This window comes from Phaenicophaeus curvirostris, chromosome 5 (assembly GCF_032191515.1).
Source record: "Phaenicophaeus curvirostris isolate KB17595 chromosome 5, BPBGC_Pcur_1.0, whole genome shotgun sequence".
Lineage (NCBI taxonomy): Eukaryota > Metazoa > Chordata > Aves > Cuculiformes > Cuculidae > Phaenicophaeus > Phaenicophaeus curvirostris.
The window spans coordinates 7,003,842-7,016,774 of record NC_091396.1 but is presented as its reverse complement, the minus strand read 5'-3'; the positions used below and the strand labels follow the sequence as shown (position 1 = coordinate 7,016,774).

The window sequence follows — 12,933 nt, the reverse complement described above, 5'->3', positions numbered from 1 at the left end:
TAATTATTTAAAAAAACAAACCAAAATTCCTTCCTGGCTTAGAGCAGTTCTGTGATGCCAAAAAAGAAACTACTTTAGTAAATATTTTTATTGTCTACAAATGGTCCATTTCATTTTCAATGAACATGGTTTTTTATCTACTTATTTACAGTAGTGTTTGTTCTCTAATTTAAGTTTAAACTATTAAATCCCCAGTTGCTGGTTTGATAATTTTATGTGCAAAAAGAAAGGGACAAAATGAAGTGAGAAATAATGAATATATAAATTAAGCCAGCACCTTTCCCTTTTTAAATTTGTCTATTTTTTTAATGTGATTGGAAAGATGATGATGCTAGAGCCATTTTAAACAAGCAGATATTTTAGTTGTTGAAAAATCATGGAATCATTTTGTACTATTGTGTAATGTAACCTGTATAATCGCTAGACATAACATTGCAATTAAAATATAATAGTCACAATTTAAAGTATGGTGAGCTTCCCCTGTTGAGGAGCTTCACTGTTTGTAGGCAAATGATAAAAATGTATTAATTTTAGGAAGGTATAAGGGAGGAAATTGAGATAATAAGTAGTGAGCTACTTGTTACTTCTTTTTTTTTGAGGAACAGGAGATTAGAGTTTTCAAAATAGATGTTAGAAATACAATTGGCAAATCTAGTCTGGAAGCCATCAGTGCTAGAAGCTCAGAGGGATTTTCTTGCATTGGTGTGGATCGTGCTGTGGGTTGTCCTGCTCTCTGCTCCTGAAAGGGATATCTGTCTGTGTTGCAAGATTGCCATAATTGGTCAGAATTGGCAGCAATTTGAGAATAAATTGGATTTTGAGGGAAGCGTAGTGAGAAATGTAAAGCATTTTTCCTGTGCAATTCGTTTGCTTCACCCGAATGCGTTTCTATCATTTTGACAAATTTCAGGAAAGCTTTCAATTTATTGCATCACTTGTAAAATTACAGTGTAATTATGCATAGCCCCTGCTAATGTAGGGAGCACCTTCTGTCTGGCAAAGGAATGCAGGACCGATTCTCAGAATTTTATGTGTGAAGTGTAAGTGCCTGCGTGCTACTTTATTAATTTAAAAGGGGAGGGGAAGAGGGGTAAGGAAAAAAGTGATTCCCCCTCCCCCCAAAGGAATTTATGTCAAAAATGGATTTAAAGCTCCTGAGCTTCTGTGACCTTCCAAAACAAATACCTCTTTGCAGAATATATGCTAGAAAACCTGCTTCTACCTTTATAATATATGGTCTCCATCCAAAACCTGCAAGTTTAAACATAGCCTATTTGACTTTTTTGGCAGTTTCCCAGTTTGCTCTGAAATGGGCTTTAGGGGGATTTTTTCTCGTTGAAGACACAGATTACTTGCTCGTAAAACTTTATAGTATATTGATAATCATTTGGTTTGCAAGTCCTGTAGAACGATCCGGTTTCTCTCTTAATGTGCTCCAGTTTCTAGCTGCGTAGGATGACGGTTGCCACACTGTGTGTATTAATGAGCCCAGTAAACATACCTGGGTGGAAATAAAGAAGATGGTTACAGAAGCCTCATGATCTCTAATGTTTATATTCTAGCTGGCCAGTAGCCAGCCTGGTTCAGCATACTAAACAACAGCTCTTTATTTTCTATTTACATTGGATATTCTCCCAGCTCTGGCCTCTGAAAGAGTTAGAATACAGCCCTTATTTATGGAGGTGAAATTTTGCAAAATGAAAGTCTTAGTGAGTGGAAACTCACTGTCTGGCACCTCAGAAAAGATTATCTGTCAGGATGTGTCCTCCCATTGTGAGATACTGTGGTATCTGGGACCATGGGACAAGCACTATGAGGCAGAGGGCATTAGGATGGCCACCTTGTGCCTGTAGCTTTTGATAGCAGAAAAATCTGACAAAGAGCTTCACGTATGTAAGCAACGCTCTTGATGCATTTTAATTGCTGCTAAGCATCAACAGTGTGTTTTTGTTTATCACAAGGTGATGAAGTGGTATACTTTGTACTTGAGATCTGGAAATGGTATTGGTGACGTTTATTGATGATCTAAGGGTCAAGGAGAGAGCCAGAGGTGGCAGAGTGGTGTGCTGCTCCAGCAGCGTATGTGGAGCTGGAGGGGACCAGGAGGTTGTTTCAGAGGGGCACTTCTTTAGGTACCTCAGCATGAGAAGTGTATTTGACTGCCATGACTTTTTGTTTGTAACACTGCTTATTCTGAGCTTTGACACAGAATCTGGGGATTTGTTAAATGGTTCTGTAAAGTACAGCAACTTCTAGCATTGCTCTACTTCACTCCAGCTACATGTGAATTTTAAGTCATAGCACAGAATATTCAAGTACAATCTCAACTGTGTGACAAATACTGGAGCTATGTTATTTCAGCAAACACTTTCACATGCAGAGTGAAGGAGAGCTGTGTTCCATTTAAACTCAAAAAAACTAATTGCTGCTAATTTTAGTAGGCATTTGCCATCACATCCACCCATTGTTTTTGAAAGCTTGTCAATAGCTACTAACGTATTGGAGACAATTTATTATAGCTGTAATTCAGGAAACGCTGAGGTACTGTCCCTGCACATGTGCAAACAAGCGCACACAGAGGCAATACTGGAGTGTTCGGCAGCTACATTATCATGCCAGATTCCCAAATTGTGGGCACTGGGACTGTGCCAGCGTGGTACTCAACTGTGATACTCCTGCCTTTCTCTTTGTGTGGGCGTTCACCTGCGCTGCAGGGTAAATGTCTCCATGCCTGTGGTCAGCAGTAATGTTCTGTGGTACCTGGTTGCAGTTCTGGCTCCCAAGCCTGGTCTGCTTGCAGCCTCCGCGGCAGGATCATAACCAGTTTTGCAGTCTGCCTTCCTATCTTGCAAGCTTGAGGCAGGATGAGGCAGGAGGCGTGAATGTGCAGAACTGGAATGTGATTATATGTTCTGGGTGGAGGAATCAGCTTGGCCCAGGCAAGAAAGACTCGGGTCCTAGTGTGGGATTGAGTGAAAGAGAGCAGGATTCTGCTTTGCGGGCTGAAAATACATGGAAATAGGGTGGGAACACAGGATGGAGGCATATTTCGGTCATTCAGGCAACAATTTAAATCTGCTATAGCTCATATCTGCTGTAGCCTTGCATTTCTAGCTTTTTCTTATTTTAGGAAGGATTCCTTATACCGATCAAGTTACACTGTGTTTATTAAAAAAACCAAACCCCAAATACAATCTAGAAATATTCTGCTGGTGCCATAATGAAACCACACAGCTTTAAGTGGTAGTTCACGTTGGTGACAACAATTTTCATAACATAAACCATAAGCATATTGAAAGGTAGGGAAAATCCCTGAATTTGGAGAAGATTATGCAAGCACACTCTTGAATCAAAACCCCCATAGTTCTGTTTTGATTCTGCTTTTTTTTTTCATGTGTGTTTTATGCCTTCTGTTGATCATTTTGTGATTCTGGATTATAAAGTTTTTAAGGACGGGTTTATCTGTATGGATACCGACTTGTATTTGAATAAAGCAAGTCCTTGTATTGATGTTCTCGACACATAAGGTACAGAGAGCTGCCGCTTGGTGCAGTGAGCAAACGTGCTGAGTGTTTTAAAGTACCTCTGTTAACATGGTGGGTTTATTGCCTTGCCTTGTAGCAGACTTTCTTGGGTACCAGGCTTATCAGTACTCAACTTCAAAACCTAAAAATCTACTCCAGTGTTATTTGAGTGATTTCTTTGTGGTTTTTGAAGGAGCACTTTAAAGAGCAAAGTTCTTTAACAATTGCCATTGAGCAGAAGTGTTTTAACACAAGAGTTAGGAGTGATTTTATTAACATCAGTATTAAACTCTTCATATTAGTACAGGGCTGTTAAAATTTCCAAGTCACTGAAGCCTGGAAGGCTGAGTGTGGTCACAGAGGAGATGTAGTGAGGCTGGAATATTAACTGCAAACAAAGCTGCAACAGCCTCCTCTTCCTAGGCAAACAATATTAACAAAATGTATGATAGTGTGTTCATATTAAATATTTACTACTAAGATAATGTTTATGAGATGTATCTTGCATCCACAACACCCAGGTTACCTTTGCAGCAAGGAGCACGGCTGGTTCCTTGGGGAACATCTACAGCGATGGCCACTGGCCATATCAGTGGTTTGTCCCAGGAGAGCAGGGGTTGACCACGCTGTGCCTGGAGAGACTACAGGTTGAGAGCAAAAGACAGGATAGTTTTTCTCCTTGTACTGAGCTTTGTGCCCAGCTCTCCCCTTTGTGTTCCTGCTTCATCCACACCGGCTTGGATCACTCAATGCTGCAGGTGTGACCCTACACCCGTGGCCAAGGGATGCTCTGCCCTGCCTTTCCTTTGTCCCAGTCCAGTGGGGAGACAGGGTTGTCGCCTAGCACTTGGCATCTTTTTGAGGATTGGTGAAGAATAAACCAGAGGAGCAGCACAGGAAGGACCGGGCAGCTAGAGGAGAGGCGTGAGCACGATCCTGGAGGCTTCCCTGATGGCCTCATGAGGGATGTGGGCTGTAGGGCGCCTGCTCTAGGCAGTGCTGCTGGCCGTCCCAAACGAGTCCATGAGTATCCTTCCTTTTAGCGTTTATAACCCTTTGAGCAGATGCTGTGCCCAATAACAGTACCCGCTTCATTGGCAAACACCTGCTTTTGTGCAAGTGTTAGGCACAGCAGTTTCTGCTGAGGTTTGGTGTGGTACAGGGATGCTTCTGAAACCAGTGGAGGAAGGGGCTTGGCTGGCTCCTGGGAAATTCCAGGGAAGCACTGGAGATTTGGTAATTTTGGGGTTTTTTTTTGTTCCCTTCTTGACCTCCTAATGCTCCAGAAATGAATAAATTTATCAAAGTTGGGTTTTTTTTTTCCTGACTTCCTCCCTCACGCACGCTGTTTATGTATTAATAAAGCAGGGTACCACCTCCCAGGTAGCCACTCTCCATTTACTGGTGTACTCGTGGCAGGCCGGACCTGACATTTGTAGTGAAAAGCTTTATGCAAATTTGAAATATGATGGAGTCTGAGGATTTTGTGTATGTTGTTATATAATTTTTTTAAAAAGTCATGTGCATGTGTGTTAATGTGGAAGTTTTATTCAGTTAAATTGAGGTAGGAGTTCATATTAGTTTTACAGTTTCCTTAAAGCTCAGTTAATTACTTGAAGACCCTTAACTTGCTATGTTCTTTACTTGTATTAACAATATGTAAAATAGTGCTATAAGAGCTGCTGAATATATAGGTTTTTGTCATCCTCCTGCACTTTTCTTCATGTGGAGTTGGAGCTCGTGTGAGGAGCGAGCCTGACAGGCAATAAAAGTGAAGATGACAGCTCTGCAAGTGAACTCTGAATTTATAGACTATAGGTTTCTCACAAGCCAGTGCCTATGGGGAAGCTGGAATTGGAGTAGCTTCTGAAAGATTAAGGAATTTAAGTGCATGCTGCAAGCTCTGATTTAAAGAACATAGTCTTATCTTTAACACTTTAATGGAAAAGGACAGTCTTCATAAGTGTTCAGTCCTAGGAAAGAATATTATTTATACTTTGGGTACTTACCAGAGCTAGTGAATGCTCTCTTATCTCATCATAAAGAAAAGATGTGGTCTTCAGTTGTCATATTTTGTGGAAATTGTCAAATATTTCAGGCTTGCTTTTTAGTTGTTCCACAAAGTACTCCATTAATGTGCACTTCACATTAAGTAAAAGCATTTCAGTTACGTTTTGTGTTTTTAAAAATAATGTGGATAAGCTTTGACTGGAAGAGAAAAAATGAGGAAAAAATAACTGGCACATCAGGCTTACACTAAAAGGCATGAAGGAACACAGAAAACATGGATGAGACAGAAATGGCCAAATTAGTTAAAAATAAAGTATTGTAATACGACAACTAATAACAGTAATCCAACACCAATAAATATTTTTTGTGTAATCGTAATGATACCTACTTGAATTCTTTTGATGCTGTTTGTTCCTATAACACTTGTAAATCATGAGTTTTCCCTTTAAAACTGTGAATGCAGTGCTGAGGTGCTGAGGGGTATGGTTTAGTGACTGATGGGAATGGTTGGACTCGATCCAGTGGGTCCTTTCCAACCTGGTGATTCTATGATTCTGCAGTTGAGTGAAAACTCTCGGCAAACCGTCCTTTTCAACTATTTCATTCATATATCCTTTTGCCTCTGGGAAAGCCTTGGCTTAGTACAGGGCTCTTCAGAATCAGAGATTGGGAAGTTGTTGTTGTAAACAGGGAGTGAAGAGACACAAACAATCACAGCAAGTTGTCCTGTCTTTCTGCTTGACTTTGGCTTTATGATTTGACACCACTAATTTCAGTTCTTTTAATACATTTGTGAAGGTGGTTCCAAATGTTTGCAAAGTGACAGAGAGCCAGAAGAGCATCCCCTTCCACCTTCCAAACCTCCCTGCTCAGGGACAACATTGAGTGGTGGTTGTCTTTCCCCACACAGTTTTACTGCTGTGGGCAGGAGATGAACATGACAGACTTGGATGGCTGTGGGGAGCCATCACTTTAAGATGCAGCGTTAGCTGGGTACCGGAGATGTTTGTGCTGAAGGTCTTGGCAAAGCAAGCTAGGATTGAAGTGTCCATCATCTCCATGAACCTCTTTGCTCTTGCTGGCTGAGAGTTCAACTTGTGTGTTGCATGCGTACATCCTTCCTCTGATCATCTTCTGCTTTAACTGTGGGAGAGGAGGAGCAGGCCTTGTGTGTTTTTGTTTTCCAAACTGGAGTAAATGGAATTTAGCAAAGAGCACAATGAAAATACAAACACGGCTGTAGACAAGTAGTCTCAAGGACTGAAGACTGCCTCTCGAGCACACTGCTTCTCTTGGAGGGGAGACAAAAAGGGCAGAAGGGAGGCAGGGAGAAATCAGTTGAAAAGGAGACTCAGATATGTTTATTCCACTGGAAAATCATTCCTTTGATCTTCACGGAGGTGTGTGAATTTAGGAGTGAGAAGAAAGACAGGTAATTTCTAGTTTTGTTTTTTTTTTTATCTGAAGCAGAGCCGCAGGCATTTTTCCTCCTGTTCTCCCTCCCCCCTTATTTTTTTCTTTATTATTATCAGACATTCAGTTTCTCTTAAACGTTCTAGTCTGAGTGCAGCCTAAAAGCATTCAAATAAAATAGCGTACACACCTGTCAGACCATGGGGCAAATGATAAGGGGATGCCAGTATATGAACCATAGGAATTAGCTCTTTGATCTGTAGCTTTAGAGCTAACGGCACCTGCCTCGTCTTAGGAGAGAGCCTTTGATTGCAGACAGTTTTGTAAGTTCCCCCTTGAATTGTGCACTTGTCACTTAATTTGATGTATTTTTTTGACTTTTTGTTACATTTAAGTTCAGCTGCTGACTCCTAATAATTTGAAATAGTTAAACCATGTGCATCACAACAGCAAAACTGTCTTTCACAGAAGTGGATTAAGTGCATTAATTCTTGATCAAGCTTTTAGTCTTCTTTAGAATTCAGCATGTCCTTTAAATGTTGGGTTCAGCAGCATTTTCACTACTATTTAAGCTGTGCCTGGGGACAAATGTTGTGCTGTCACTTGGTCCAGTCTGCTGGCCCAGAGAGGGGTGGGATGAATGGCTGGAGGCAATGACTTCTTAAACTAACCCAATCAGACTTTCAAGATGAGGTCTGATTGTGGCTTTAGAAAAACAGTGAATATTTAATATAAGTCAAAACCTGTGCTGATTTGTATCAAAATGAACATCGATGCTAATGGAGATGCTTATAGGTGTTTTGTTGCCCCAGACAGCAGCATATCTACTACAGCTGGTACACTGGTCATCTCAAAGCTGTTATGCAAGGTGTTTCCTTCTGTGTTTGCAGCAAAGTCACCACAGTTCAACTGTGTGTTGACCTAGGGAAGACAGCCTCTAGGTCAGAGGACAGTCAAATATCACTTGTTGCTCTCAGCCCTATGCTGGCTTGGATCTGTTCCAAGTCCATTTTTTCCTTCTTGGGGGCTATCACTGCTGACTTTTCTTCTCATTGCCTTATAAAGAATAGCACTTCATTAACAGTTTTGCTGCTTCCTGGATCATCGCTTGCAGCTGCCCATTCCTGGGGCTTCCATCTCTGTAAATCCAAGCTCAAACTTTTAGTATGGATGGTTTTCCACTTTTGGCCTCAGTGCATCTGGTTCCATGGTACAGTGTAGACAAACTTGAACTGGTCCCCATCTGTGTCTCTTGCCTGCCCTCATTGGCAATGTAACTATCCACATAACTACACTGCAAGTGTACGAAGGTGGAAAAAAACAAATTATTTAAGGGCATTTTGAATGAGGAAGAAGTACGTGTCATTTTTCATAAGAATTTCTGCTGTTTCTGCCAAAACCATGAAACAGGGAGTTGCAGTATCAGGTTTGCCAGTTGTCATGGATAAGGATTCCGGGTGAGACTCTGACAGTAACACCTGCGCCTCTCCTTGTCAGGGCTTCACGTTTGGAGTTGAGGCTGAGGACGTGCATTGTAGCTTCCTAGGTTTCCAGGTGCGGTGTTCTTTTTTTCTGGTGTTTTGCAGTGTGAAGAAGTGGTGAAACCCTATAGCTATAGGTCATTTGGTAACTGTAGTAGAGCTAATTGTCACAAGTGGTTTGCCATTCTTCGTGAAAGATACTTAAATTGCTGTTCACGCTTATTACTACTGCTAATGTGAGTGACTGGAGTTCATTTGGTGGGGAACTGTGATGGCAAATCCAATAATACACAATAGCCAACAGTACTCATGTGCTATTTTGCATTTATTTTGTGGAGCGTGCTAGAAAGGATCTAGTGTCGGTGTGAAGGGTATTTTTCAGTTTTAACTGATGACAGTGTTCTACTTTCCAGGATAATTCCTAACTCTGACTGTTAGATAACTGGTTTTAATCACCCTATTCTCTAAAGTTGTCTCTTAAGGTCTATTGCAGTAGCACAAAACAAAACATACAACAGTATACAATGCTATCAGTGGTGTAGCTAGTTCATATGAGGAACTAGGTGGTGTAAGCAGTTCAGATGAGGAGATGTACAATATCAAGCTACCATTTTAACAATTTATTCCGGTTTTTGTAGCTGAGGGATTTGGGGGGGAGAGGTGTTTATCTAGTTACCAATTCATTCTAAGCTGATTATAAGCATAGGAAGTAGTTGATGCTTTATTAAAAAAGTCTGAGAAGAAAAAGTTTTTGAGGCTTTGTTTTAGTGACTTTTAATTTGCCTTGAAAAGGTGTTCATGCATCAGTCAGTAAACATTCAAACTTTCTGATATTAAGTTATTTGAGTGAAACATTTAAGCGTAAAAAATATTCAGGAATAATAGGACTATAATTGATAATTTTACTTATTTGTGAATTCTTTCTGTTTTATTGTAGGCGTTTAGATGCTAATCATATTACTGCCATCCCAGAAGACAGTTTTGAGGGTCTGGTGCAGTTGCGTCACCTGTGGTTGGATGACAACAGTTTGACAGAAGTTCCTATCCTCCCACTCAGCAATCTCCCCTCTCTGCAAGCGTTGACGCTGGCTCTCAACAAAATAACACACATTCCTGACTATGCGTTTACAAACCTTTCAAGTCTTGTTGTTCTGTGAGTATTTGCAACTATATTTCATAGGTCGCTTTGATTCTCTCCTCAGTTATAGTTTGATTAATCTAGGATGGTGCTGAAGGTGTTTTTTTGCCATGTTTTAGCTCAGTTGTCTAGGAACAGCCTATACTGCCAGTACGAGATGATACCATGTGTGCTACACAACCTGCTGAGGGTTTGCTACAGACTTTCTCCTAAACAGAAAGTCAAGCAACTACAGGTATTGAGACTGCTATGTGTTCTCCTGACATCTCATTTTAGTAATGAATATTTCAGACCAATGGTTGTCAGAGAAAGCTTTCAGAGATTCTGAAAGAAGAAAATATTATCTCCTAGACCTGCTTCTGTGTAGTCTTAAGTATCTTTGAGGATTAATATGGAAAAAAAAGCTTGATTTATATATTTAAATTGTATTTTTTATGACACGTCTGGATAGTGAGTAAAGGCTTAAAATCAGTTGTCTTGACTGTGGGTAATCTGTTCTGTTCCCATATGAGGATGAAATATTTATGTCTGGAAGTGAAAGACCATGTTTTGCATCATCTACCCCATGCGATTTTTTCTAAACCATTTAACTGACTTGATTTCATAGAACTATCTACTGATTTGTTGACTTACATGAGATCATTCACATATTTTCATACTTGTTTTGTTTTGTAGACATCTTCATAATAATAAAATAAAAACTATAGGAAAACACTGTTTTGATGGATTAGACAACCTTGAAACCTTGTAAGTATGCTTCTTAAAATAATTTTCATTCAGCATTTGTCTCATTCCCAGCTTAATCCAGGTTACTCTACTGATACGGTGAATACTTTGCAAATAAGGCATGTGCACAACACATAACACTGACCGTTAGGTCCAGCTCAGGTTTCAGAACTGAAGGCTCCACCAGAAGTAATTAACTGTGTTGAGAAGCAGGTAAATATTAGCTTGAGTGAAGTGTCATGCTGGCTGATGTGACTGTAGTATTCCCAGCCCTGATCTAGCTGGTGTGTCTTTGCATTGCACTTTACTAAGTCAGGTGGATATATCAGAAATGTTTGAGTGGCCCTGTGGATGTGGATAAAGGGCAAATATTTGTTTCTCAGATTTACTGTAGGATTAAGCATATTTAAAATACAGTGCCAAAACTGTTGCGTGACAGCAGGCGGTTTGTCAGAGGGCCGCAGTGGGCTGATTGTTTGCCACTCCTGCATCAGTGGCCTGGGCACCACAGCCTGCCAAGAAGGCTATCACTCATGCGTCCCTGCAACTCTTAAACCCTTCCTCTGCAGGCTGGTAGAAAACAGCTCAGTTCATGATTCCCAGCCTCTTGTACAAGAGTTTGATCTGAGTTCACTTCAAATACTGGCAAACAGTAAAGTGATGGAGTGGTTTAGCTGAAACAGTAAGCCTTATGTTCCTTTGGACAGAAATGCGATAGGGACAGGAAGCATCATCTTCCCTTTGCCCCATGTCTGTTGTTCCTGCTTAAAACTCATACTCTGCTGAGAACTGGGTGCCCATAGTGGGCAAATTGTAGCTCCACAGTGCTCCTCAACCTACAGAGTTGCCTTCTTGGCAATAACTGGCCTTCAGCCGCTTGGGTGATGTTCCTCATTTCCCTTCAGCTCACTCAGCAAATGTGTAATAAGCGTTATCTCCTTTAGCAGTGCATTTTGTTATGCTTGGGAAAATGCTAAATAAATAAAACAAATTAAGGAGGATGAGGGCAGACCAGTGACAGTCTCTGTTAGCATGAGGAGTTTGGATGAATCCAGGAATGCTGCTTACTACAGCTGCCATGTCATGCGCTTAGAACCTCAATTAAGTCATAATTAGATGCTGTCCCTGGAGGTGTTTAAGGCATGGGTGGACGAGGTGCTAAGGGGCATGGTTTAGTGTTTGATAGGAATGGTTGGACTCGATGATCCAGTGGGTCTCTTCCAACCTGATGATTCTATGATTCTATGTAAGACTCAAAATGTTTTACTCTCTTGTAAGGAATTGGTTCTGCGGAAAGAGACTGTACCTGGTCCTGGTGTTACTGTTAGCAGGGTGATAGGTTAACTGAGATTTCAACAGATCCCTGTCACCAATATGTGCTCACTCAGCGTGATGAGATTTGCCCCTGCTTCTGTTCAGTATTCATAATTGTGTTTGCCACAAGATCTGCTATTACCTAATGGCTTATTTACTGTTTAGTTTATAAAACCGGAAAGAAAATTTTTCTGAGTAAGCTACTGAAGAGTAGTCATTTATACCTACTTTTTAAAAAAAAAAGAAAACCTGTGAAATCTTAGTTCATTTCCATGTAAATTCTGCTGAAGAAAAATCTGTGAGGTGTTGAAAAATACTGAGCTTCGCTGTAAGGAAATGTTGTTGGAGGTAATATGAATAATCCTCTGGATAATAATTTCCTACCTAAGTTATTAGCTGGTTATAAGGCATGTAAAACATCAGAAGAGTAAATCTAAGTTAAAAATGAAGTTCTTCTATGGTCTAGTTAAAGTTGTTTTGAGAACGTTTTACTTTCATTGAATTGTGTTAGCTAAAAATTATTTTAACGATTCATGATCTGTGTTAAGAATTTTATAATTCTCCTGCTTTGTTTCTTCTAGGGATTTAAATTATAATAACATGGTAGAGTTCCCTGAAGCTATAAAAGCACTCCCAAATCTAAAGGAGTTGTGAGTATTACTTATTGTATTACTTATTATACTTTTTCAGCAGTTGTCTTTCTCCTTTCTGTAAATAGAGAAAAGAAATTCCTGGATTTAAGAATGCTTGTCTCATTATGCAGCAGCCTTGATCAGATTAAGCTATGCTAAGTAATGCTGTAATTAAAGGAAAATATAGTCATCAGCTAGAGAGGGAATCTATTGAAAATAATTTTGGGTTATATAAGCAAGCTATTTATTCAGGAGAACCATTAGCATAGATCTTAATCATGAGCTGGTTTTTGCCTCCAGTAGCAGAATTAAGTATTCGCCGATCACACGTTTTCCTTGTCCCCTCCTTAAGAGGGGAGGGAGAAGAAGGAAAGCGCAGGATCGTGTTTTGGACAGAAGAGTTTCTTCCTAATGAAATATTTCCACTTTAGCTGATGTGCAGTAAACAGAAATACCTTCAAAGTTATTCTTACAGTTTGACTTAATCGTTACTTAGCTACAATCCCATTTTTGGCAGGATTGGAAATTGAGTAGGTGTGAATAAAATGACTATTGGTTGAATCTACTGGCAGTATATCTTACAAATGTTGCTTTTCTTTGTGGCCAATATCTTTAGGGGATTTCACAGTAACTACATTTCCATAATTCCTGATGGTGCATTTGCAGGAAACCCCCTTCTAAGAACGATGTAAGTA

At 40.1% G+C, this 12,933-nt stretch overlaps 1 protein-coding gene across 1 annotated transcript in view; it reads left to right on the top strand.

Moving 5' to 3' along the window:
* Positions 1-12,933, top strand: part of LGR4 (leucine rich repeat containing G protein-coupled receptor 4) — a 78,502-nt gene that overhangs the window by 52,405 nt on the left and 13,164 nt on the right. The window contains exons 5-8 of the mRNA XM_069857466.1: positions 9,366-9,581; positions 10,242-10,313; positions 12,188-12,256; positions 12,855-12,926. Of these exons, the coding sequence (XP_069713567.1) occupies positions 9,366-9,581; positions 10,242-10,313; positions 12,188-12,256; positions 12,855-12,926 (429 nt within the window). The remainder of the gene's footprint in view (positions 1-9,365; positions 9,582-10,241; positions 10,314-12,187; positions 12,257-12,854; positions 12,927-12,933) is intronic.